Source organism: Colletotrichum fioriniae, assembly GCF_027942845.1.
Source record: "Colletotrichum fioriniae strain IMI 355084 chromosome Unknown scaffold_5, whole genome shotgun sequence".
Lineage (NCBI taxonomy): Eukaryota > Fungi > Ascomycota > Sordariomycetes > Glomerellales > Glomerellaceae > Colletotrichum > Colletotrichum fioriniae.
The window spans coordinates 135,355-162,142 of record NW_027076841.1 but is presented as its reverse complement, the minus strand read 5'-3'; the positions used below and the strand labels follow the sequence as shown (position 1 = coordinate 162,142).

The 26,788-nt window shown below is 54.1% G+C and overlaps 6 protein-coding genes across 6 annotated transcripts; all 6 read left to right on the top strand.

Moving 5' to 3' along the window:
- Nucleotides 1-407: 407 nt before the first annotated feature.
- N0V96_004794 (uncharacterized protein) lies at nt 408-2,437 on the top strand (the record flags this gene model as incomplete). The annotated part of the gene is made up of 3 exons (XM_053194903.2): nt 408-474; nt 586-1,141; nt 1,228-2,437. The coding sequence occupies 3 exons, from the start codon at nt 408-410 to the stop codon at nt 2,435-2,437; spliced, it is 1,833 nt and encodes a 610-aa protein (XP_053047783.2).
- Nucleotides 2,438-4,755: 2,318 nt separating this feature from the next.
- Nucleotides 4,756-5,642, top strand: N0V96_004793 (uncharacterized protein; the record flags this gene model as incomplete). The annotated part of the gene is made up of 3 exons (XM_065757222.1): nt 4,756-5,018; nt 5,172-5,245; nt 5,440-5,642. 3 exons carry the CDS (start codon nt 4,756-4,758, stop codon nt 5,640-5,642), a joined length of 540 nt encoding a protein of 179 aa, XP_065613991.1.
- Nucleotides 5,643-6,161: 519 nt separating this feature from the next.
- Nucleotides 6,162-7,930, top strand: N0V96_004792 (uncharacterized protein; the record flags this gene model as incomplete). The annotated part of the gene is made up of 2 exons (XM_065757221.1): nt 6,162-6,442; nt 6,832-7,930. The coding sequence occupies 2 exons, from the start codon at nt 6,162-6,164 to the stop codon at nt 7,928-7,930; spliced, it is 1,380 nt and encodes a 459-aa protein (XP_065613990.1).
- A 4,709-nt stretch (nt 7,931-12,639) lies between these two features.
- ERC1_1 (ethionine resistance protein) lies at nt 12,640-14,233 on the top strand (the record flags this gene model as incomplete). Its single annotated transcript, XM_065757220.1, has 2 exons — nt 12,640-13,219; nt 13,302-14,233. 2 exons carry the CDS (start codon nt 12,640-12,642, stop codon nt 14,231-14,233), a joined length of 1,512 nt encoding a protein of 503 aa, XP_065613989.1.
- An 844-nt stretch (nt 14,234-15,077) lies between these two features.
- Nucleotides 15,078-16,198, top strand: N0V96_004790 (uncharacterized protein; the record flags this gene model as incomplete). Its single annotated transcript, XM_053194906.1, has 2 exons — nt 15,078-15,137; nt 15,212-16,198. The coding sequence occupies 2 exons, from the start codon at nt 15,078-15,080 to the stop codon at nt 16,196-16,198; spliced, it is 1,047 nt and encodes a 348-aa protein (XP_053047786.1).
- Nucleotides 16,199-18,031: 1,833 nt separating this feature from the next.
- On the top strand, nt 18,032-19,486 carry RIB2 (DRAP deaminase; the record flags this gene model as incomplete). The annotated part of the gene is made up of 1 exon (XM_053194907.1): nt 18,032-19,486. The coding sequence occupies one exon, from the start codon at nt 18,032-18,034 to the stop codon at nt 19,484-19,486; it is 1,455 nt and encodes a 484-aa protein (XP_053047787.1).
- Nucleotides 19,487-26,788: the final 7,302 nt, after the last annotated feature.

Genomic DNA, 26,788 nt, shown 5'->3' with positions numbered 1-26,788 from the left:
CAAAGTGGGCAAGTGACAGGGTTGGCCAAGACCCTATCCGAGTGGATGGCGCAGGGCGCAAGCCGTTTCTTTGCGTCACCCTCCCACTCGTGATCAGGCCTTGTACTTGTATTCGTAGGTGGGCGGTGGATTATTACCATCTGCACTTTGCCTTACCCGCCTTGCCTTGCTTTGCCTAAACTAATTACCTACTTACACACTTGCACCTACAGTACTAGTCCATCTTCTCCGAAATTCCTAATTCTCGCTTCTCGCAGAAAACAACACCCACTTTGCTTTGCGAAAACAAACACTTTGCGACCGCCACCAGACATTTCTCAACAACGACAACCAATACCCCACACCAAGATCAAGAACCCCGGTGGATCGCGACCAAGCCGGCTAATCCACGAGAGCTTGCTCAAATCATGGACTCCAATGGGGTCAGGAGGAGGGACACCACAAAGGGCCCTCCCCTACGCATCCTGTCTCTAGGTACGCAAAAGTGAAGCAGACCAGCCACATTCGCGACACCCAAATCGCGCGCAAAACATGCGAAACTGGACCGGAAGCGCTCATGCAGTCAACTAACATGCTTTATGATAGATGGCGGAGGAGTACGTGGTTACTCCATGTTTATCATTCTCCAAGAACTCATGCACCGCACCTTTGTCGAGATCGAGGGAAGAGCCCCACGGCGAAACGAAATTCCTCGCCCTTGTGATCATTTCGACCTCATCGTAGGAACCGGTACCGGCGGTCTTATAGCCCTAATGCTCGGTCGACTGCGCCTCGATCTAGAGCAGTGCAAGGAGCTATACGTTCGGTTAACGCGCATGGTCTTCGAGACCGACAAGACCATCGCTGGCATTCCCTACCGCTCAACCCTCTTCAAGGCCTCCAAGCTCGAGGAGGCTATCAAGGAGGCAGTGAGGGAACACACAGTGTATCAGAAAGAGGGCAATGACGGCACCGAGAACGATGTACTCAGCCCTCTCAGCGGCTACAACACCTCAAACCCTAGGAGGCATGCAAGCAACGCCAGCACTGTCAGCTTCAGCGCACGTAGCCCCCAGGCTCAGATGGCACGCCCTGCCTTCAACTCGCGTTACGGTGACCCAAACGCGAGACTTTACGACGCAAGGGAGAACAGGACTAAGACGTACGTTTCTACCTACTGACTGCCGGCACCATGTCAGGCATGCCCACATAGCAACGCGCTTTGAACTGACATTTTCCTTCTTTCAGTGCCGTCTTGGCAATGTACAAAGGTTCCCGCAAGGGCAACCCCGCGGCCGTATTGCGGTCCTACGATTCGAGAAGAGAGCCTCCGCCAGAGTTTGATTGCAAGATCTGGCAGGCTGGACGAGCGACATGTGCAATCGGCCTAGCCTTCAAGCCCATTCAAATCGGGCAGTCCGTATTTCACGACGACGGTGGGGGCACTTTCAATCCTTCCCCCGAGGCTCTTGACGAAGCTGTAGTCAACGAATGGCCTGGTCGCGAAGTTGGCGTGTTTCTCAGCGTTGGTACCGGCAGACGGCCCAAAGGAAGTGATGCAAACTCGCAGATGTGGTACGAAGGTTTCTTGGGAGAGTTTGCGGAAGCTCGCCGGAAGCTTATCTCCAAGATTGAAGGATGCGAGGCGATCCACGAGCAAATGAGGAAAGAGCACTTGTTGAAGCGGAACGTCAACGTCGAAAACTACTATCGTCTTAATGTGGAGGTTGGCGTCGGCGAGTTTGGTATGAACGAATGGCATCGCCTGGCCGAAATCAGCACGAGCACACGGCAATACCTGAGGCGGGAAGTCGAGCAGAAGATGATTCAAGGTGCTTCTGCGAAGATGGCCAAGATTCACAAAGCGAATATTAGGTTCTCCCGCCTGCCAGAAGTCCCTGAACTGGTTAAGTCAAACTCGGAGACGACTGAACCAATGTCGTTTGCGGTGGAATTGCCAGCCGAGATTCCTACCTCATGGCCACCACACAACACACCGCCCAGCCGTCAATCTTACGAATCTGGCTCTGAGCACTTGCACATCCCTTCGCCAATGAGTCCTTCTCCAAGGAGTTCCGGCGAACGACTGCAACCGTCGTCGTCGCCACGGCCCGAGCAACGACCTCTGCCCCCGGCAAAGGACGATGAGGTTGACAGACTTGTTGTCACTGCGCCCACTCCAGCGCAGTATCGCTACGCAGCAGGCGCTGACAAGATTGCTATCGTGAGCCCGGATGAACATCCCCGATGGCAGAATCAGCCTTACAGCAACGGTCCGGTCCAGCAATCGCAGCAGCCACAGCGTATCCCCCCACCGCTGCCTCCTAAGACACCACTTCCAGAACACCAGGCAGCCGGCGGCCGCCGTCCCGTTGGCTCGTCGCCTCTACCCTATCCAGTGGATGACGAGCCTCCACCAGTGAACATGGCTAGAAAGCCGGATTACCGCGGGAGATAAACGAAGGAAAGATCGATTGAATACCGTATTTCTCCACGTGAGAATACTCGAAACGCAGCGATACCATCGGAGGAGCGGATATCAAGATGGTTTATGAGGCTCTATTTCTTCAGGAGCACATAGCAAAAGGGAGTTCTTTTCGGAAAATGAATCAGGTTTTGGGGGATTATTAGTTCAGATACCATTCCAACGCATGCGATTCCACTGGCCATGTGCAGTAGTGGCACAGCGAGCGGCTCTTTTAATGAAATAATGACATATCTTCACGCTTAGACAATTTCCTCTCACTGCCTACTTATTTTCTCAGCGCAGCATGGAAGCGACCTATTGCCATGCCCGGGACCTTCCCGCTTTCTGGGCGGTGGCGAGAACCCGAGAACTCGGTCGGCTAGTGGGCCACTACGTCACGACCGAGTGGGCCCTGCTGATCGCGAACCTGCCTTAAGCTTAAAAGGCACGTTCCCCTGAGCTTGCCAAAACGTCCTTACTCCCACAGTATTTCCGTTTGAGTTGCTTACTTCGATTCGTTTGGACATACTGGAACTTCAATTCTTTTAAAAAATCTCGCTGCGGATGCTGTCAAAATAAGAGCTCAAATTTTGGGTTCGAGAACGAAGCTCCAGCCGTCGACGCAGCTTCGAATCTATTGCCTACTCCACCTCGTCTACAATGGCGTCCGCACGACATTCAGCTAGCCAACGAGGCTTTTATCAGGCTCGCCGCCCATGGCGCCGTACCAACGTCGTGAAAGCAAATGTGAGCAGCCACGAGGGGTATGTCAATGTCTCATTGATGTTCGTATGTTCCTCCCTGCCACCTTACTCACGGTTCGCATCACAGACCAAAGTAAGAATGAGGTGGGTATGAGATGGAGTCTTCGAAGCATTGGGAAACCCCCAGGAATGCTACCTCGACTAGGCCAACCGAGACATTTGGGGGCCGACAGCGGGTTTCTATAGGCACGTTTTACGAATCCATGTCTCAATGAACACGTTTTTACGGAAAATCCATCCCTCACTTCTTGCTTTTTCAGTACGCCACGGACAGGGCTGACGAATTCCACAGGGCGCCTCACTGAATGATGGAGATTCCAAGGGGCGCTAGCTCTGCCTTAGTGAGAAGCCTGGCCTAGCCCTTCTTGGCTCCTGCTGTAGCTGAGCAGTTCGTTCCTTAGGCGACGTCGATTAAGTTTGAGGTCTCTAAATCCGCGAGATTGAGCAGAAGCTACGCATCGTGGGCTCACTTCAGCTGTCCGAATTAGGATACACATGTTTTGTGCTAGCGCACTTGCCTGATTGCGGCTGCATCGTTTCGTCACAATGTAGGCGTCACATTCCCCAGCATGGAGAAGGCTTCCGGGTATGCTCGTAACGAATCTCGGCACATCGAACTTGCTCGACCGTTTTTCGCACACTGGCGAACCATCGACTGCTCTTTGGGTCCGCATTCTTCAAATTGAGAGTCCGCCTCGGGCTTCACCGAAAGCGGGCCGTTGGAAAGCCTGTCTGAGGCTATCGCTATGTTTCGCCGGCTAATTCCATCCTCAAACTTGACGTCATATTGCCGCATCGACTCTATCTCCCAAGTGGCATGGTATTACAAGGACATGTGTCCAGTCTCTTTTTGACAAAGCTCGGAGCATGACAGGTCGCCAACGATGGCGCTTGTGCTTCATAGCTTATGCCGTTTCTGCGGTCAGCGTATGGCTGATAGGATAGCTGTTGCCCAGTGGCTTGATTATCCGGCCCATGAACGGTTCGAAAAGGAAGCATCTACCGCAATTTTTGATCGCGGTACAGAGATATATGTGGCAGCGATGGGAAGCGCTGAGCGGGGCATATTGTTCGCACAGCAATTATTTACAGTCTCTTATGTATCGAGACCGGAACTTGCCATGCTCGATCCAATGTGTCGACATTGATGCACCAGTGTCCTACGGAAATTCCATCGAACCGACTGGCCCATATACGCTCTCTCTCTCTCTCCCCCCCCAGCGAGCAAAACCTAGAACCGTCAAACTACTGCTTCCTAGGTTTGGGCTCTCGCACTAGTGAGGAAGCTAGTGCACATCAACCAAAGCCCAAGAAAGAAACAGAGGGCTGGTTTGTGGCTTTTCCTCAGCCCAGCTCGATCCAAGGAAGGTATCCCCATGACGCTAGACCAAATGTGTCAAAATCCGACGACCTGCAGCTCAGACAAAGCCTCCTTTCTCCTTTGATCTGGCCTTGACAATGTCCTGTCAGTCTTTTCTCCGATTTGTTTATAAGTCAGCCTTACCAGGAATAATTCGACCAGATTCTCGGGTCCAAAGTCACGTCATGTTTGATACTGTGTCGCCGCCGCCGCCGATCTATCTGCTGGAAAGGTGGAACAAGAAACCAAGCACCTCAGGAACGGATGCTCCGAGGAAGAGAAAAGGGGGAGCAGCAGCAGCAGACGCAGACGCCACCGCCGCCGCCTTCGTGTCGTTTTCAGACGATGTCCGAAGGCTCGCAGCAGCAGCGGGCGTCACGGAACGCAGCACGCGCCGAGAGGACGACAACGTCCTGCGGAGAGTGCAGACGGAGGAAGCAAAAGGCATGTACACTGACTACTTGAGACTTCTTTCCTTTGGCCGTGTACACTGCTTGCCGGTATCGAGCATTGGCTGATCGCTCACTGGACCCCAAAAGAAACGTCTTCGCTTCGTCTTGCGCCCTCGTGTCTAAGGACCATATGACTAACTCAGATACAGTGCGACCAAGGTCAACCATGTAGCAACTGCCTCCGTCGTTTTCCTCAACCAGTTTGCGAGTACCGCGTGGGCAAGTAAGTCTAAGCCCTAGCTCCCGTTCCCTCATGCCGAATCTATGGCTGCTACCACAATTTTGTATATCATCTAATACGACAGCAGCCGCATACCGGGAACGTCTACTTTCCTGACGCCAGCTAGAGCAGGAGGTCGTGGTCCCCTTCTTTCAACGCTACCGGGAGTAAGCTCTCCCCTGATACAAACGTCTCAGGCAACAAGACCGCTTGGGAGTCCTTCTATCGCCGGCTGGGCTGTGTCAGGCCTCTCGACGTCACATTCAAGCCCCAGCTCGGAACCGGCAACTTGTCAATCTACGCCTGGCGCACAACGGTTGGATACAGAGCTCCTCAACACCGATGCAGAATGTCTTCCGCCATCAGTCTCGTGGCTTCCACTAGCCAATCCCGATCGTAGTATACTAGATGCCGATATCTTCCAAGCATCACAACAAGTCTTGTCACATCGTCTAGCAGTCCCAAAGTTAATTTTCGACAACTTTGAAACAGCCCATGGCGATGACAACACTACACAGCATGGACAGAGTCCTGGAGCTTGGTCACATCCAGCAGAGTCTAGGGTACTATTCCCGGAGCGACCAGCTAGCGGTATAGACGAGCAAATAGCACTTCTGCCTGTGGACCAAAGCCCCTTGAACAAGAAATTGCTTAGACTGTGTACGTGGACATCGCCCTTGAGCCGCCAAAGAAATGGTTCTGATGTGCGAGTACAGACATTGCAGTTCTCTCGCGATTCAAAGCCTCGATCAATGGCGACCCGAGCCCCACCAATCCCTTTATACGCCAGTACTCTCCCTTCTGCCTTCAAGATCCTCTAGTGATGCGGATCATTCTCTATACCTCAGCCTGCTTCCTCCACGAGACTGGGGATGTTCGGACAGATGTCCTGCGGACTTACAAAGGTCAAGCCATCGCTATGCTCAACGAAAACCTGACTACGGACAGCAGCAAAAACAGGGCGTCAAACACCACCGTGCTCACCGCAACAGACGCAAACAGTTCAACCACCCCGGTAATACAAAAGCCCGGCGATGCGGCCATCGCCGGCGTCATCCAGCTTACCGTGGCTGAGTGGTACTGGGGCGAGTCGGACCAGGACCTACGATACCACCTCATGGGCTTGCGAGATATGATCAGAGTGCGAGGCGGCTTCAATCAACTCGGCATGGACGGCTTATTGGCGAAAAACGCCATCGTGTGCGTAGAGCTTTTCTATTGTTTTAATTATTGCATGTTATTTGGATTGACCTTGTTGCGACTGTTCATTATACCTTTGATAGTCGATATTTGCCTTGTCATGCACTTATCATTCCTACTCGTGTATCGCATGTCTGTACATTTTGTATATTTTACTTCCCGCATTGTTGCTGCGTCCTTTATTTTGCCTTTCCGATATTTTTCTCGTACGCAGTATCTTCCGCCCTATTTACCATGTTTCCATTTGTCCGTCCGACCCTCTCTGGTCTTATTTTCGCTCTAGGCCTTGACTCTTGACTCGTTTGACTCGCGAACGGATCCTCTTTCAACAAACGATATGCCCGTCTGGCTCGTCTTTACCTTCCCTCTGAACTGACTCATATGCACAGTCACGATGTCTCCATATCCCTCGCCCACGAAAACAGCCCACTACTACTGACTCTGTCGCCCTCGGACGACGACCTTGAAGGCGGAGGAAGCGGGTTCAAACGGTCGACGGGGTCAGCGACAGCAGGAGGAGCGGCAAACTCAACACGTCGAGTCTTGGCGACGCCATACGCCTTCGTCGACCCTATAAAGGACGTTCCCCTTCGCATGGCAAACCTATCGCCCATGGTTACGCATCTACCGTGCAGCGGATCGCTCCCGTCTTTCTCCGATTGCGCCACGATTCTGCACATCCACCCGGCGACGGCCTCGATACTCGACAATGTGAAGTACCTTCTCAGCGTCGTCGACGCCATTTACGATGAAGCGACGACATTAGCAACGACGAAACCAGCCTCGCTGAAGGCCCGAGCGATGGGAAAGTACATGTATGAACATATCAGCAGTCTTCACTCAACCACACCTGGACATCGCCAAAGTCTGTCTTCAGATCCCCCGACTCGAACGAGCTCGCCGCCCAATAGCAATTATTCCGCCGCCTTCGATAGAGAATCCATACGGAGCGGAAGTATGTCCAGCACAGGTACGGCAGCCGGACCTGGCTCCGTTGGCCCGGGCCGATCACCTTCGGGTCCGAATTCCGACTCCACGACATCCGAGTGGTCGTCAAGCAAGTCACATACCCGAGACGCTAGCGATTCTCCGACGAGTCCTCGATCCGCATACCACCAGCAGCAAAGTCCGGACTTCATGTACCAGGTTATCCGAATGACAGCGTTACTTTACACGCGGGCCGTCATGACCCGGACGCCGTTGAGCGGGACATGCACGGAATCAGAATTTCTGCAGATCTGGACGACGACATGGCGCGTACCCCTGTCGACATGGAACGACACGGTGGGCATATTTCACTGGATTATGCTGGCTATCGCGCCGGCATGCCACCGGACGCCGCACGCGCGCTTTGTGAAAAACATGTTGACGATCAGTACCCTCACGCTCGGAGTGGAAAACTGGGCAATGGCTATGGGTGCCGCGTCGACCGGCATGCGGCTGCAGCATTGGCTCGAGGGCCAAGACATGGGAGAGCAGGAGGAGTAGAGGAGAGAGGAGGAGAGGGATGGAGCGGCATCCAGCAAGAGGAGGACGGCGCTCCGGGCGCGAAGAGCGGTGAGTGGGTGTGTAGCCAAGAAACACACGACGACTGCTGAAGAGACTCCTCCTTTGTGGTGGAGAGACTCCGTTCCCGCAAAGTCATGGATATTGCTGGACACGTCGGTCCACGGCGGCATATTGCAGGTTACAAAACCCGACAACGAGGGAAAATATTTCCCTTCATCGTGGAGGTGTGAAGGACGGGGCCACTGGCGAAAGCAGATTGCTGCGTCCTGCGTCGAGAATGACGTCCCTTGAGCGTAACGTCTGCGACAATAACAAACCTGCCATTCTCGGGCTGTCCATTTCTGGTATTTGCAAGACTTCAACTCGCCACGAGGTGTTGAAGAAGGCGACGCTGCCGGCGGCAACACCGTAGCGCAGCGGTTTCCTCTCAGGGGTCAGCTTGCTGCTGGGAGCTACTGCATAAAGGTAACATTGGGAGAGGGAAAAAAAGAACAGACAGGGGAGAGAGAAGGCTTCATGGACAGGGCAACTGCCCGGGGAAAAGAGGGGGGGCCTTGATATATGGCAGGGTACAAGGGAGGTGGCTTTTTTGGCATCACGACAATTGTGCAAGAAGCAGTAACTTCGTACCTAGGCCATAACGTCGTCATTTCCAAATCTCCATCAACAATCCCTACGATCCGACTTCCGAAATTACTCCTGGGGAAAGCGCTTGCACCTTCCGCTGGCAAAGTTCGACCAAAGACCAGGATTAAGACGAGTGAGCATCGAAAGGGTGGGAACGAGGGAGGGTACTGGGGGAGAGGCTGGCCTGCGGTGATACTGCGGCCTCGAACTCTAAAGAGTGGGTGACGATGCAAAGTCCCCCCTCCTCTTGCTGCTCCCCTCCCTCATAGCAGGGTGTGTATTATGTTCCAGTTTGCGGAACCGTCCCAGCAGCGGGCGCCCAGCAGATGATTCCTCTCCTGACACTTTTATGGACGATACAACGCTGCCCACGTTTTTGACGGCAACATGTAACTCGTCACGGCCGGGATAGGCAGCGTTCGAGGCCCCCGTGAAACGGGCGACCATGCTGAAAAAGAGAAGTCGCAGAGAAGTGCGATGCCGGGCGGTTCTCCGTTCACTTTGCCGGAAGCCACGTGGACGTGCCAGAAGCTGCACTGAAGAACCCTAAACCGTTCGGATGCCCTATTTCCCGTTCGACCGCTTCCCTGGGAAACGATACGCTCGTACGGATACGCTATCTGTCGAAGCGAGGTTGCCTGCCTGCGTCTGAAGTGGTATCGGTACTGCAAAGGGCCGGTTCTGGCTGAGTGACAAACGGTAGAACGGAAGAATGAATGGCATACTCCAGCTCAACCACGGATATCACAAACCCCGTATGCAGAAGTGAGACACGCATCCTCCGCACACGGTACAGAGAGACTGGCGGATTCGGGACGGTGGTTGGCAAGTGGAGAGCAAGCACTCCCGAACCCGTCCGTACGTAGCATCCGCACTTTGTGCCGGGGCAGCGGCTGGGCTGGGCTGGGCTGGGTCCTTTCGACGGTTGGACTTTGTAGTGTAACCGTTCTAGCGGAATTTCCGTACCCGCAGTTCTGTTTCCTCTTCCGTCGTCCGGAGGTGACGTCAAAACCCTGAAGCCAAAAAAGAGTTCAAGGAGATACCCGCAGGAGACAGCCTAGAGGCATTGGCGGCGTCGATCCCGAACGTCCGCTAAAATGATTCTCTGCTAGGAAAGCCTGAGTTTGATTCGACGCATATGAGAGCTTCAGCAACGGAAAAACAGCAACAGGAGGCGAGAAGGAGGGTGTATGATGGGATGTACTATGCAGATCGTAGGAACAGAGACGGGTGAATACCAAGGATACAAAGGCAAAAACAGAGAGGGAGAGCGAAGAGAAAAAACATGTTGTGTGGAACTCTGGAAGCAATCGTGCCGTGTAGCTGTACTGCGTGAAGTGGTGTATGCAATGCGATGTCCCATGAGCAAGGAAGAGCAGGGTGAAGGAAGTGGTTCCCTACGGATACGGTGCGTAGGGGTGACTGTACAATGTCTGCTCATCAAGGTGGTGTGGAAGAGACTGAGAAAGAAGAGTTATGGCAATGTACCCGTACACTGAAGACCACAGGTGCAGACATTACATCCGGTACCTTGCAAAGACCAATGTTGGTCGAACGGGAACAGTCCGTCTTCACTTTGTTCGAAGCCCAGTCCCGGACGTACGCAGTAGAAGGGGGGCGGGCGAAAGGGTTCCCCGACGAATGGTTTAGAGTTTAGAGCCACGTTCCACGGCGTGTTTCGAACGAATTCCTTTCCCAATCAAAGAATGGATCAAGGTACTCGTAGAAGGCTGCCACGTCCTGTGTCAGATCAGACTCCGTTTTTCTTTGGTGTGCTGAACTTTTGATCTGTACCTTGCGGCCACCGCGGTGGCAGGGAATCTTCCTTGTGTGATTGCCATCCAAGATGCGATGAGAAATGGCACCCTCTCAGTATCGCTGAGTGGGCGCGCGGGCTGACTTGACGGGCTTCGCGGGCGCTGACCAGGCAGGGGACGGGGTTCGTCTATTTAGACTTTAACTTTGGCCTTGCAGAATGCGTTGGTTCTCACCCGTAACCATGAGATCTGTATGACGCCGTTATGCGTTCTGTGAAAAGAGGACTCAACCTTGCACCAAGTAAGGCATTCGAAGGTATCCCGTACGACGTATCTGTGCTGTCCATCGCTGAACCTGTATCCGTTGCCGCATTCGCCGTTTGCCCGACTCAATCAATGCAGTAGTGACGATATTATAGCAGGTTGGCTCAAAACCAAAAGTCAAAGTCAACCCAAGTCGCCTCGTGCGCATGAGATTAAGCCGTTGTTCCTGGCGAGTTCGACTCATGAAAAGCACATGGCATCGAGTCCCGTTAGTCGTGCGCGTGCCATCCATTGGCCGCAACCGTCGTTACAGCTATGCTGGATAGCTTCTGTTCCAGCTGCTAAGACTATTCCGGCTGTTTTCGAGAAGTTTCCGTGTCTAAAGCTTGATCGATGTTGATACTCTGTGCGAGAATGTCAATGTTAGTCCAAGATGGTGGCGCCCATCAATCCTTGACCATAGATCCTCGTGCTGACGTCCCTCTGTCTGAGTTTGTCGTACTCGCCTCGCCTGGCGGTTGACCGTCGCGCTTTGATACTCTGAAGATGGTCTCGATTTTTCCCTCTTTTGGACCAAGGTTCTTCTAGAGTGTCTTCTGGAGCTGCTCCAATCGTTCCATGTCCACTCTCGTATTGCACCAATGCAAGTTGGAGACTTGTTTCCCCCCTTTCTCCTCTCATGCCCACAATCCCGTCGGTCATGAGGTCGGCCGCCGGTCTTTCGCTGCGGCGAAGATCTCGAGATGGGCCTAAAGTGAGATGGCACCAATGGGTACTTGCGCGCTCTGACCTCGACAAGTCCTTCAGCACAGCAAAGTACCTAGGTTGTGAACCAGTCGGTGCTGGCGTGAAGCGATGATATCCCATACTTGCAGATTGGAAGCAATGCGACTGGGCGATAAGACAACGCCCCCCCTCCCCCTCCTCTTTCTCTCAGCCCTTTTTGTGCTCCTGCTCCCCAGAGTGGCCCACTCGGCCGGCGAAGCTGGACCCGATACCGGTGTCGGCCGTTTCCCGCTCCTTGTTCACCGAAGCCTATGCCCATGTTGCCCGTCGCTGCCAGTGCCGGTGCCGGTGCCAGATTGGAACGCCCAAAAGCGTTGCTCCTTAGGTAAGCCATCGCTGTCCTCGGTCCACGGATAAGATGCAAGATAGGAGAATCTGCATTGGTTGAGCGTCGGCTCCTCTTCTTGGCTTAGCGCGCTGAAGAATGCGGTGTATGCAAGATTTGCATTTCCGGCAGATTGGACCACAGAATCTCTTGGTACCGGTATTTCATCAAGGTGGCCGCCGCGCTTCCAGACAATAAGTAGGGCAGAGTCGCAGCAACTGCGCACAATGTAAGCCGCTTGCTCCTTCGAGAAATCCGACCTCATCCATTGCGTCAGTTCGGATGGGCCAGTTGCCGTGCGATAGTTGATGCAGCCACTCAGAGTCAACGGTCCGCTGTCTAACGTCCTTCTCACCCACGTAGACCCTCGCAAGCGTGGAAATAAATTCATGTCGGCCGAAATGCAGACTAATCGCTGTCCAATCTTTGCCCGTCGATTGAGGGGTTCTCCCCGCGCGATGAGAACCAGGCATGCCTCGCGAGAGGTGAGCAAGGTCAATTGTCCGTCCTGGAGTTGTAAACTTGGCCCAATTGCGCGTGGCAAATAGCTTTTGTCAGCTATCTTGTGTCTGAACTTTCGAGACCAGCATGGGATGGGGAGGGGTCGCAAGATGGAGTTTTGAGAAATGCCGTATACAATGCTGAGCCGTTTCCCGCTGTCCTTTTCGTTTTATTTTTTGACATCTGATCGTCTGAACCTTCGCTCCCTCCCTTAAGTCTTTGGAGATTCGCCAGCAAACACGTTGGTGCTTGGGTGCACAACTAGCCTCGGATTGTCTCATATGCTTCGTCCCTTGACTCGCGCTTGCAGTCTCTCTTATCGACATCCGGAAAACGGTTTCGACAGTCGGGTGGATTTTCCACAACCACCGCTTCCGGAGCGGCATCGAGCTTGATAGAAGGCGGTCGCAATCCGAGTAAGCACCGCAATGTCGGACACGTCCTCGGCCGACACACTGGGCCCGCCCTCCATGTCGTCCCGGTCCGAGACTACGGCGTTGCTACCGAAGCCCCCAGCGGCCGAGTCGGAAGAACGCTACGCAGTCCGGCTGTGGCTGGCCGAAATCCTCTTGCTGGCCAAAGCCGCTGTCCCGGTTATCCTGGCGTACACGTTGCAGAACAGTCTGCAAACCATCAGCGTTCTTATTGTTGGCAGACTGAGCCCGGAAGCACTCGCCACCGCCGCCTTCAGCTACATGTTCGCCATGGCGACAGCCTGGCTTATTGCCCTGGGTGGCACGACTGCTCTCGACACTCTTGCTTCGAGTAGCTTCACGGGATCTTCGAACAAGCACGACTTGGGCATTCTATTGCAGAGAGGTATCCTTGTCTTGTCGGCATTTTATGCCGTAGTGGCAGTGCTCTGGTGGTTTTCCGAACCGGTGTTCCGGGCGCTGGGCCAAGAAGAGTTCATCTGCGTGCAAAGCTCGGCTTTTTTGCGATGCTTGATCCCGGGCGGGTTGGGGTACGTGTGGTTCGAGGCCATGAAGAAGTATTTGCAGGCGCAAGGTAAGTTAAGGCCCCTCAGTACCACCTCTAGAAAGTCAAAGAGTGAGAGAAATAGATGACGGCACTGACGTGGATGTGACAGCGATTTACCGCCCAGGCACATATGTGTTATTGATTACATCTCCGATGAACGCCGGGCTCAACTATTTGTTCATCCACACTTTGGGCCTCGGCTTGTATGGTGCTCCCTTGGCCACAGGTATCTCGTACTGGGTATCGTTTCTCCTTCTTGTCGCCTATGCAGTCTTCGTCCGTGGCAAGGAATGCTGGGGCGGCCTAGAGCTTCGGAAAGCCATCAGAAATATTGGGCCGTTTTCCAAGCTTGCACTTCTTGGAGTCGTACATGTTGGCACTGAGTGGTGGGCTTTTGAGATTGTGGCCCTGGCTGCCGGGAGACTTGGCACTATCCCGTTGGCGGCTCAGTCTGTCATCATGACGGCGGACCAAATCATCAACACGATTCCCTTTGGTCTTGGGGTAGCAGCATCGGCAAGACTAGGAAATCTGCTGGGAGCTCAGCGGTCTCGGGACGCGGCGATAGCAGCACACTCGGCTGCAATCCTGTCCGTGATACTCGGGAGCGTAGTCCTTACTGTGCTCATGGCGACCAAAGATGTGTTTGGCAAGATCTTCAACGACGATGATCGAGTGGTGCGGCTCGTAGGTGAAGTGATGCCGTACGTCGCACTCTTCCAGGTAGCAGACGGTCTGAACGGATCGTGTGGTGGTGCCCTTCGAGGCATGGGCCGTCAGTGGGTCGGGGCTGTGGTGAACCTCGTCAGCTACTACGGTGGAGCTCTCCCCGCCGGCATCTACCTCGCCTTTCATGGCTGGGGTCTCGCCGGCCTTTGGATCGGACAATGTGTTGCCTTGTATCTGGTAGGGGCGTTGGAATGGGTTATTGTTGGGTTTAGTAAATGGGATAAGGAGTGCCAACGAGCCATCGACCGACTGGACGACAGTAGCAGCGACGACGAAGTTGAATCAGAGAGCACCGCCTCTGGCACGGTATGAAAAGAACGGTAGCTAAATGGAGCCGAAAATCCGGGGATGCAGATCCGGAATGCGGCAGTAAGGAAGTAAATCAGGAGACCAGGTCTATAGGGGCAAATACGCGTAGCCAAGTGGAACTTGGATGAGATGATTTATATACTTATGATCACGAGCATTTCTTTCAGTATTACCCTGCCTTAGCCAGTAGACTCTTTCCTTGCAAAAATCATACATACAGCACATGACACTTGGAAACACAGAAGCTGCGGCCTCATCTGTGTTGAGCACCTGCCATCCATTGGAATCAACCTAACCTCATCAAAAAATTCATTCCCGTACAAACCTTCCGATGCGGTGCGTTTGGCAGGAACCCAGGTCCCCAACTACTCAACTGTTATACTTTCCCAAAGGAGTAAGGCTCTCAATTCAAAGCGGGGTGTCAGTGTTGACACCATAACAAATTCGAGAGTGTTTTCCACCAGAATGAGATAGTGTCTCATCAACTCTAGCAACTTGCTGCGAGACGGTTGTGCCCACAGGTCTCTCCGACCCCGCCAACAATACCCCACTACCATCACGAAGCTCCCCAGGCATTGGAGGAGAGGGCCGATGATGGCATTGCTTGCGTGCCTGGCTACTGCACAACGCGCCTTCATGGACAAATAAGGAAATGCCTGGAAGATGTTCAACTGAATTTGAACAGAGAAATCGTTTATATCCTTCACTTCTCTCAACTTTTACTCATCACAACGGACTAGAATATATTCCAGTACGATTCTATTTATGTACACCCTGCCTTACATCTGCTTGACTCAGGTTTTCCGCACGGCTCGCATCTAACCTTGAACGATATATCTGAGAAACCATGGCCCCCATCGGAGTAGCTATTGTTGGAGGAGGCATCTTTGCCAAGGAAGAGCATTTGGTAAGACAACTACCTAGCTGATATCGCCCGTTCCTGGAAGCCGCGTGTCTCGTAGTCACTGACTGCCCAAACAGCCTGCTGTGGAAGCAAGCGATAACCTCACCCTCAAGGCTATCTTCTCTCGCTCCCTCAAGTCTGCTCAGGATACGGCTAAGCTCGTCACCAAGTCAGCCTCACCTGACTTGTACTCTGACGACGCGGGCGAGGGCAAGTCCTTCAAGGATCTTTTGGCCCGTGATGACATTCAGGCCCTCATCTTGGCCCTGCCCATCCTAAACCAGCCCGATTACATCAAGCAGGCCCTTGCTGCAGGAAAGCACGTCTTAGCCGAGAAGCCTATCGCTGCCGACATTGCTCGTGCGCAGGAGCTGATTGAGTACTACAAAAAGGTGTCCGCCGAAAAGGGCGTGACCTTCGCCGTGGCCGAGAACTACCGTTTCCAGCCCCGCTACACTACGGCAAGAGACGAGCTGCGGAAGCTAGGCAAAGTCATCGGCTTCAACGTGAGGGTCTTCTTCTTCGTGAAACTGGGCGGCAAGTACATTGAGACTGCGTGGCGCAAGAAGCCCGACTACCAAGGTGGATTCCTCCTCGACGGCGGCGTCCACTTCGCCGCCGCCCTTCGCCTGCTGCTCGGCAAGGACGCGGCGCCGGCCTCGGTTGCCGCCTTCTCGGACTTGACCCGGGAGCACCTGCCGCCCATTGACACCATCAATGCTGTCGTCAAGACCAAGCAGGGCGCCACTGGTTCCTTCGCCGTCAGTGTTGGCTCAACCCTAAGTGCCTTCGACTTCCACGTGGCGGGCGAGAACGGCAGCGTGACCTTGTCGAGTCACGATCTCATCGTCAAGCCCTTTGACGGCGAGGCAACAACAACTCACTTTGAACAGACGAGTGGTGTAAAGGAGGAGGTCAAGGCCTGGGCTGAAGGTTTGGTCGCCGGAACACCCAACCCCCTGCAATCAGCCGAGGAGGCGCTGGCGGACTTGGAGTTCCTCGAGAAGATCTTCACGAGTGGTGAACAGGATGGCGCAATCCAAAAGCTGAGCTTGCAGCTGTAAACTGGTAGAGAAATTTGTTAGGAGATAAGCTCCATGGCACAAGTGGGTGGGTGATAGAGTTCAATTTAGAGCTTGTTTTCCCTGCCATCCACCACCAGAAGTCGCCGTAGACCCCTCCGCATTTCGTCCTCCATTCCGGATGCGGTTGGACGACCGGTAGATCTCTCGACAAAGACGTGGGTAAACTCCCCGACTGCTCTCACCTCGTCCACTCCCTTTTCAAACAAGGCAATTTCGTATGTCACGCTCGACTTCCCCAACTTGTTCACTCGTAGCGCTAATTGAGCTACTGCGGGGTACGCAATAGAAGCAAAGTAGTCGCTATGTGAGTGTACCACAAGGCCGTACTGATTAGAACGCAAGGGAGATAGGCCACAGTGCTCGATCAGGTAGGCGTTGACTACGGAGTCGTATCTGCAGTTTCTTAGTCGGACGCCGCGCGGACATTAGCTTGATCGAGAGAAGCATACAGGAAGTTGTAGACGCTATTGTTCATGTGCTGGTACATATCATTATCGGCCCTAAGAAACCTTGTCAATCTCTGCCCAAGCAGCAAAAGCGCAGACGAATGAAAGCGAAATAGGAGGTGACGATAATGATGAGAAGATGACGGCTACTGATACGCTGTGAAGGGCGCCCTCGTCTATGAGCCGTGGGCGTGAGAGGTTGACGAAGGAAAGGACGGGAGGGAGGGCGTCCGCTTGCAGCACGGACAAGCCCCCCTTGAAGCTTTGCGAGGAATGGGCTCGGTCCCTCCGTTTCGAGGTATAGCAGGGAGGATGAGAAGCACCGAGGAGTAGGTAAAAGTGGAAGCCGCAATGACAGCTTGTGATAACCATGACGGGATGAAGGTGAACTCACCATCGTGTCCGATAGTCTAGAATGTACCCGTAGTCCTCCCTTCGACGCTGCTTTAAGTGCTTATTGCTGGCCATGGCGGTGCTGTGAGATGATGAAAGAGATCGGGTATTTGGAGCAAGTCGTAGGCGGTGATACCGCAGGTACTGGCCCTTGCTCGGGTTGTATTGGTTGAGAAACACAAAAAAGTGACAAGAGATGAATGATGCGCAGTCAGACGTCACTGTTAAACGCGCGTTCCCCAATCGGCACTTTTCTCGATTGAGTTGTGGTTCAGCTCGTTGCTTTAAACCTTTCGATGAAGAAGCCTTCGTAGCTTCTCCTTAAGAGTTGCGGAGAAATTGTTGAGACTTTTGATTGCCGCAGTTGATTCGCAGCTCATGAGATTTCCTTAGGTAGCTGAGCCGAGGCAGAATGTCATGTTGCCGCCAAACTAACAGGAGCCAATCACCAATGTCGGCAGACCTATTTGGTTCAGAGCCGGAATACCTGCCGTGCCAGCCAGTGCTAGCTTACAAGCCCAGGGGTGCTGATTAATACCTTGGCCGGAAAATGGTGGGCTCCATAGTATTTTATGTCAGGTAACTACAAGGTCTCTTCACTGACCAATCATGCTTCTGCCAATCCACCTTTCCCGAACCTGTCCACCAAAAATCCAACTTCAGCAAAGTTCTGCCACGCCTGACCGCCAAGAATTTGTGACTCTTTTCGAGATACCTTTCACCATACACGCAAAGTTTGCTAGTAGTTGATATCCAGGCTCCTCGAGGCAAATAGCAAGCGACTTCTCAAGCACTGCCTACTTACGACTAGTCGAAGTTTCGCACAGTTCCACAATACGCCACTTACTGCTTACACCATCGCACACCCCGCCTCTCGACATAACTACCTACCTGATCAACCCTGGCTACCCTCTTGCGTTCTGTTTGGTCCTTGGCAAGGCTGCCATTCCGACGGGAATCTCTTATGCCTGCCATGGCTTCTGATCAAACGGCACCAACGTCAGCTGCGGCCCAGACGTCGGCTGCAGCTCCCGCTGCTGAACCATCCAAGCTACCGGATGTCCAACCGTCTGAAGCTCCCAATGAGCTGCCCGAAGTCTTGACGACGCCTACCGGCGACATGTGGCCTCGGCCTTACTTCTTCGAGGACGGTCTCCGCAGAGTTGCTCCTTATCACTTTACCTACCACACCTGGGCCAAGCAACGCTGGCGCGGCCGAAAGCTAATCGACATCTTTGAGGATGAATTCAGGGACCGCACCCTAGAGTACTACCGGTATGCCATGGAAACTGGAGCCATCGTTGTCAACGGAAAGGCAGTCGGCCCGGATCATCTGGTCAAGAATGGAGACCTTGTGAATCACACAATTCATCGCCATGAGCCCCCTGTCACAGGCGAGCCGATTCGTGTCATTCACGAAGATGATGACATGATCGTGGTCAATAAGCCATCCGGTGTACCGGTTCACCCTGCTGGCAGATACAAGTACAACACACTTATCGAGATCATGAAGTCTGAGCGAGGCGAGCATTTCCTGCCCTACCCGTGCCATCGCCTGGACCGCCTCACCAGTGGAATTCTTTTCGTCGGCAAGACACCACAGGCAGCAGTGAAGCTCACTGCTCAAATTAGAGCTCACACGGTCCGCAAAGAATACTTGGCGCGCGTTGCTGGAAAGTTTCCTGATGGCGAGGTTGTCTGCGACCAACCTATCCTCCAAATATCCCCGCGACTAGGCCTCAACCGCGTGCGAGCCAACGGAAAGTCGGCCCGTACCGTCTTCAAACGTCTGGCCTACTACCCGCCGGACACGCTGAATGACTCGGAGGCAGCAGCGCCCAAGAGTGCGGAACGACTTGCGGACGAGGAACGCCGGCCTTGGATCAAGAAAGAGGGCTACTCAATCGTTCGCTGCCTGCCTCTGACGGGCAGGACGCATCAGATCCGCGTGCATCTGCAATTTGTCGGGCACCCCATTGAAAATGACCCCTTATATGCGAACCAGCGAGTTTGGGGAATTAACTTGGGATGTAACGACTCGGATGCAGTTGAGAACACGGACGAAGACATCATGTCACGCTTAGAAAGGATGGGCAAACAAGATATCGCCGACGCTGTGGCCTATCACGACGAACTGGTGGACCTGTACCAGAAGAGGAGGGCCGAAAAGCTATCAGGAGAGCTTTGTGACGTTTGCGATACGCCGCTCTACACAGACCCCGGCGAGCACGAGCTTTCGCTCTGGCTTCACAGCCTCCGTTACGAAGATGCCGGAGGTGCTTGGAGCTACACCAGTCCGATGCCCGCGTGGGCCCTTCCTCCGGACGGCATTAACGGGCCAACGGAGGTCGGAGGACTGGAGGAGTTGGTGGGGGCAGTACCAGACGCAGACCCAGCGGCAGAAGCAGACCCTGAAAGTGTCGCCTAAGAATATGTACGGCGAGAACAAACATAACAGCATTTACCGCGGTCCCGGACGGACCGATTAATGACTCCACTGGTCCAGTTCTCTGTTGGATTTGGGACGATTCGATACCCCGGGTTGAGGCATTTACGACCAGTTTTTTTTTTTTTCTCTTCGCAACAACAGATACAGCTACGAATAAAAAGCTCTGCTTGAGCATATCTGCACTCCTGCTGCATTGTACAGGGGCATCGCCAAACATGGCTCAATATCAATTTTCTTTCGTCAGAGACATACAAGGTTCCAGATGCGCGATGATGCACATCATGTCCATTGCTGGTAGTTGTACGGAAATTCTGCACGGAAATTCCGTTCGTGACGGAATGACCGCTGACAGTCCCAGCCTGAAGGATTCGCACTTGTCCAGGGTCTCTGGAGTCTCACTGTCTCTCCCGCAGCCGACACCACACTCAGACCATAAGCCCGGAAATGCCAAGTCACTGGCCCTGGCACTTGTACTGTGGTGCACTACGGAGCGAGATCCGCAAAGCACCGGTTGAGCAAGTGATTGGTTGATTCGGAAGAAAAAAGCGGTCATCAATGGGCTGCTAGCGCATGTATCACCTGGATTTGGGGCATGGAGGCGCTGGAGTACTGGACTTGGTCGAGGTACCTCAGCAGCTCCGGTACCTCGTTCTCAGAATCCGGAGGGGTTTCCGCCCTTTCCCACCGCCAGACCGCTCCCCCTCCACTTCCCCCGTCCCCCCTCCTCACTCTCACTCCTCCCCCATTACTCTCAGCTGGCCCGCCCTGCCCTGACGCCCCGACACCCTAACCAGCTGGAACCTCGAGGCTTTCGAGGATGATGGGAGGGTGCCCGGCGCATGCCAGGCACAGCGCCGGGTCTTGCAAGCAGGGTCTGCTGCAGGCCCTGTTTTTTTCTTCTGGGGATTCCGGCCTCATTGGTCTAACAGGTATCCCCCGAAGGAATTCACAGAGGAAACGAAACATACAACGGCCGGCTTTCTGAGTCAGAATTGACATAACAGAGATCCGAACTGGATATTGCGCCGACGAGACGGCATTCATCAGGGGCTCATCACCCCCCGGACCGGCATTGCTAAGCCCACCCCGAAATAACTCATAAAATCGCTGATTCCGGGTGCCCTCTTTGCTTTGTTGACGTTCTCGACGCCTTTCGCCGTGTCCGAAACCCCTCGTTAGCCAACAACCGAACGCCTATGACATAACTCACAAGCGAACACATCCCATGAACAATATGCGTGCAGCTTCGGGAAGCCGGCACGATACGCCTTGTACGACCAAACTGCTGGAATCCACGATGCCGGACGATCAAGCTGGGGAAGAATGAGGAGCAAATGCGGCAGGGCCCCCCTCAGGGAGAAGAAGGAGCAACGAGGGAGGGCCGCCAGAGCCAGACGGGTCATTTGCCCCGCGATTGGGGGAACACAAGACCTAATTGACAGCTGGAATCATCTACAAAGTACTAATCACTGAACCAGTAGGCAGGTAGAGTGAGACTTTTTGGGCGCGGGGAGATGAGAACCAACAGATCAACCTCAGACACATCAGCAGACTTCCCATTCTCGAAAAGGAGAGGGAGCCTCCCCCGAAACGCCACAATCCCGCCAGCTTGGAAACCCTGTGAATCGCAATCCAGCTCGGCGACAGCCCATGCTTCGTTTTTCCTTCTCGCCTCTTCCACGATGCGCCAGACTCACCGCGATGGTGGTGTCCTCGGACATGACCCTGGGACGACGAGAGGCTAGAAAAAGAAAAGTCGAACGCCCGATGCAATGCAGAACCCAGACAGAAGAGTTCCATGGACCTTCGAGAAGCCCGCCACGCATGTCAGAGAGAATGCCGGCGCATGTCAGAGAGAGTGCCGGCGCATTGCCCTTCAGTACCTGTGCGCTTCTCAACTTCTCACACCGCAACCCGAGAGTTCTCCTACACCCCGAAGCAGGAGGAGGCACACCACGGAATAAGAAAAGACCAGAAAAAAAAAGGCAAAGAAGAAACAATGGACGAGAGGCAACATAGACACACGTACACATACGCAAAGTTGCAGACACGTGCGAAATTCGGCCCAGGACGCGTTGACAGCGGCGATCTCGGGTTCGCTGGGCAGGCAGCCAAGGACAGGCATTCGGTCGATTGTGCATACCGTACCTATCTGGCGGAGGTCAACACGCCGCACCGCAAGAGCGAATGTTTCTGCGACTAAGACGCTGACCGCGCTGAATCAAAGTTGGCTCGGTCAGAAGGGCGTGCCGCGAAGCTGAAAAAGTGAGACAGGATGCCGACATAAGACTCGGCAACAGGGAGAAGACAACACCCCCAAATCTTTGGTCTCCCACGGTCGGCCGGCCGGCCGTGCTGCCGTTGCTGGGCTCACATCTACTAACGTTCAATGGCAAGAGACTGCGAGTTGCAGAGAAATTGTGACCAGGGGTGCCGTATGCGCCAACCTTCATGAGCCTGCATTCCGAAAGGCGGAAAAAAGCAATCGGGGAAAAAGATTGACAACGGCAGTTCAGTAGCGGCATCCTGTGGGATTGGGCGACCGGAACCAGGTCCGATGATTGGAACGACCATGATGGACGCCGCCATTCAGTCGCAACATGGAGGTGTACCGCTTGTTGCATGTGCCTCTGTGTGTGTGTGTGTGTGTGTGCGCGCCGCCGCCGCCGCTCTCATGCCCAATTCTATTATCCAAGCCGGCCAATTCAAAAGCGGCGAAAAGACAAGAATATCTCAATTTCGCGTGGCCTACCCACGACGGAATCCGAGGAAGCCGTTCGATAGTGGGCATGTGTCCAACGGAACCGATCGGGGCTCAAATCGAGGACCTGGGGACCTTTGGGCGATGAGGCTGGTGAGCCGTCGCGAAATCTAGGCCAGGTGCAGTCTGGATCCGATCATCGGACGTGCTAGCTGCAAAGACCGTCTTGGCCGTTGGATGAATTGCCATCGCGGCGTGGCTCACCGAAAGCTAGAAATGTCGCCAGACAAGACGGACGACGAACGTGAAGCGGGTGAGCCGATAAGTTCCTGGCGATGGCTCCGGCACTGATGGCACAGGGCGGCTGGTATTCAATGTTTCTGGTCGGGCAGGCTAGAAGGTCTCTCTTGTTCGTTAGGCCCGAACACGCCATTCGAAACCGCCGCCGCCGCCGTCAGGTCGCATTTCTCGTCTTAGGTATGGATTCTAATGGCTATGCAATGGAGGAGGTGCTAGAAGGCCTCAGAAGATAGATCCAAGACTTCTGTTTTTTTTTTTCTTTCCCCGTTCCTTCCAAAGGGACGACGCAATGCACTAGCGATCGATACGCCAGTGGCTCTAACCTCCCTACTGTGTACCTACGTCTGGACGGAGGATGTTGTGCCAGTGGAGGTGGACTAGGTGAGATTAGGTAGGGTTTCCGTACCGGAATACTCCATTTGGCAAACGGTTTCTGCTACGAATGCTAGGTAGGAGACCCCTCGACGTTCTATGACACCACTTTGTATGGCGTCCTTTGAGTGAGAAGGGCCGACGGCGGGCATTTGGTTTTTTTTTTTTTTTTACTCTGGAGCCTCTTGTCCACATGGTGCCAAATCTTGCGAACTGCCCAAAGTGGTTGTTGCTGCTCGTCGCTTCGAATGCGAAAACATAGAGATGGCTAGCTAAGGTAGAGTTTCTCGGTTCCTTTTTTTCGTAAGGTAACTGCGGTCTGCCTATCCGTACGGATACACCAATCTCACTGCCCGCACACCACGCAGCCTCCCCCATTCCCCATCCCCCATCCCCCATCCCCCATCCCCCAAAGTCGGCCGACACCAAGCCATGGCCTACGGCCCCATGGCAGGCCGCAGAAAGACCTCCTCTAGAAAGGGACAAGCGTGTTACGGTTGGATGTAGTGGAGGGGACAAGGTACCGGTCGGGCTGGCCGCCGCCGGAGCAGCGAAGTGGGAGCAGGTTTCCGTGCACTTGCATGGTGCTAGGCCCAGCAATGGCAGAGATGAGGTGGTTCACGGGTGTTGGGTACGTATCGACGACTGGGACGGACTGGACCTAAGGTAGGTAGATTCCCAGTCCGATGAGTGAGAGAGGACATCAGCAGCAGCAGCAGTAGCAGCAGCAGCAGTAGCAGTCTGGTCGCAGTCTCTCACAAAGTGCCAGAAACAGAGCAAGAAGGAAGGGGGAAGAGGAGGGGCTCCAAGTTCGAGGGTGAGGTGCTGTTCAGTGGAGTGTTGCTTCCCCCGGTCGATAATAGTCACCTTAGGACTTAGGTATCCAGTAACAGACCACTTTTTTACGCTGTCTCTCCCTCGTTGCTGACCTTCTTACTGGCTGTTGTGGTCGCTGCTGGGCCGCGTATCGGCGCCCACCAAGCTACGACAGATCTGGATTTAGCGTAAAGTTTATTTCTCGCATGGTGGAGACGTACTCCCCACATCACCTATTGTAAGGTATCTCTCCACCTTTTTTGCCCACAGTTTACCTCTGGGCCCCGACTGACCTCACCGGCGGCGGGCCCCCTGGTCCTCACACACTCACCTCACACTTCACCTTTCGTTCCTCACTCACTTCCCGGTTAACTCATAATGGAACTCGACATGCCTCTCCTCATCTATTGCGCGCGCGCGTGTGTTTGCGTGTCTGTAGGAACGAGTGTGAGTGTAGTAGGTAGTATGCGAATGAATGTTCGACCGGTGTGTGAGTGTGCCCACAATCTCAATTTGACACCCAGAGGGACAGAGAGAGAGAGAGAGAGAGAGAGAGAGAGTCCATCCTCCATTCCCTCTTCGGATACACACACTTCATCGACCACTCACACCCTCACATCACACATGGGCAGTGTATGCGATTGTGTTTTGCTAAATCATCCCTGAGCGCGCACTTCCCGCCCACGGCCGCACGTCTGCGCTCTGCTGCCCATTGGTGCTTTCCGGGTCCGAAAGATAGAGAAGTAGTCTTGCTCTCTGTCTCTCTCTCTCTCCTCCCCATACGGATCGCATACGCCTTGGCCCTGGACTGCTTTCTATCCGCATGTATGTGATAACCCTTACGGAGTACTCCAAGATGACAAGGCCTGTCGGCGCGGCAAAAGAGGATAAAAACACATCATTTCGTCATTGTATCGCAAAACCCCCCGGTCATCGGAGGCTGGCCGAAGGTTTCCCTGGGCTGCTGGGCATGCGTTAGCAAATGCAGCGGTGCAGCAGTGCTGAGCCTCGAGCAGAATTGAGGCTTATGCCGTGTGGCCTACTGGCTCAGCCTGGCCTGGCACTGGCACTGGCACGCCTGGCTGGCTCTTCTTCTGCTTCTTCAACCAACCTAAGCCTGTCGTCGAATGAGACGACATTGCGCGCGGATGGTGGTGGAGGTCAGGTTGGGATTGAGGTCAACCCAGATCAAACCAAACACGCACCACCCCAAACTCCAGCCTCCAAGGATCTGGACATGTCTTTTTCCGCCCCTCAATTCTACGAATACATACACAATACGGATTTGAACGAGATGGGTATTGGAGATTACCTCACCTTTCTTGGTCTCGGCGTTCCATGGGTGGCACACACACACACACACACACACACACACACACACACAGGCCATGCCGCCATGGACATGCCATGGGTGTGGCTATTCCGAGCATCAGCCGGACGGGACTGTTGCTCTTCAAAGTTCCTCATCGTTCTCGTAGATGCTGGTATTGAACAGGCCTCGTCACCCGCCTTGCAAGGCCCCCCCGTTCCGAGCCGTCAGGTCAACGCAATATGTAAGCCCAGACGGGATTATCTCGTCTTTCTTCAACGTGCCCACCTCCTCATACGCATTTATGGATAAGGCGGACAGGACAGGGCCAATGGTCCATGGTCCATGGGAGGGTATAGCAGCAGTTATGGGCCATGGCAGGGCAAGCCGCAAGACCATACAAGGTCAAGTGCGGGAGGAGGAGTCGGAGTTTGATTTGGTTGTCATCTTCAACGGATCCGACAAGGCACCTGGGTACCTTTTCCTTTCCCGTAACCTTGGCTTTGCCTTGCCTTGCTTTGCCCATTCCTTGCCGGCTTGCCCTTCGTCACCTCACCCAGCCCAGCAGCTAACCTTTTCCCAACTCTATGCTTGCCTTACTTACCTTTGGCCCCGTTTACCTTTCCCTACCTGCGGTACGGATAAGCAACCCCACCGGGAACCCGTTCGCTGAGATCGAGAGTCGGACTCGAGCCAGCACAAGGCCACAATCACGGGGCAGGAGGTTGCCCACCCACCTCGACTGCTACTGCTTGAGGATCTCCCCCTGCAGATATAGTATCCGTGAGAAAGCACTTCCTTCCCGTCACCCTGCCCCCATCTCTTGCTCGCTCTCTCTCTCTCCGTCTCCAGACGACGCAACGAGGACCAGAGGAAAGACAAACCCAAAACCTAACCGAACGAACGTTCTTTGGTTTGGGGGAAGAATGCTGCCCAGCTTGGATACCGGCACAGCGGCGGAATCTGGCTCGCAGCAATTCCTCGCTCGATTTCCGCGGCGACTAGTTACACCTTCAAAGTAACTTGAAGAAGCTTGTTGCCTCCGCGTCAAAACACGTAGTTTCCGACTATGAGGCACACACAGCCAAAAAGAAAAAAAGCACCCGTAACCCGGGCATGCGAATGTGGTGGCCCATCCATCACATTACCTAAGGTGAAGAGACATCTCACAATTCTCACTCTGTTGTTCTCCTAGATTCACCTCACACAAGGTCGTCCCGCACGCCTCCCCTGGTTTCATATCACGCCCCCCCCACCAGGCAGGCCATCATACACCACTCTAACCTTCACACCCCCTCCCTCTTCACACCCCCTTGGCACCGTCGAGGCCGATGGGTAACTGGCAGTCGAAAGGTACATGGCTACATCGCTGCAGTCGAGGAAATCTGTGTACCTCCCACCCCCTGTCCAGTCTCGCTCGTTGCCTTGCCTCGTCCGCTTCTTTCGTCCTCTTCCTCGTCTCCTCCCATGTTCCCTGCCGGCTGTCTTGTCCCTCTGCTCTGATCAGACCCCTGCCACTCCTCTCCATCCCCCAGCCCATCCTTGCAAGATCTGTAAGTTGTTCTCAAGTGAGTTAGTAATTTGCGCCATGTCTGTGCCCAACATCGACTGTCATGTGCCAAGTTACGTCTCTTCACCGATACTCTCAACCTTTCCTCTGTCTTCGAGGCACTCAGGGCCCGTTGTACCTACGGCTCCTTGGATACTTTCTACGCGGCGTGATCTCTCTGCTCTGCCATCCTTTCCATTCCGTACCCTACACTACACCTACACACCCCTACCT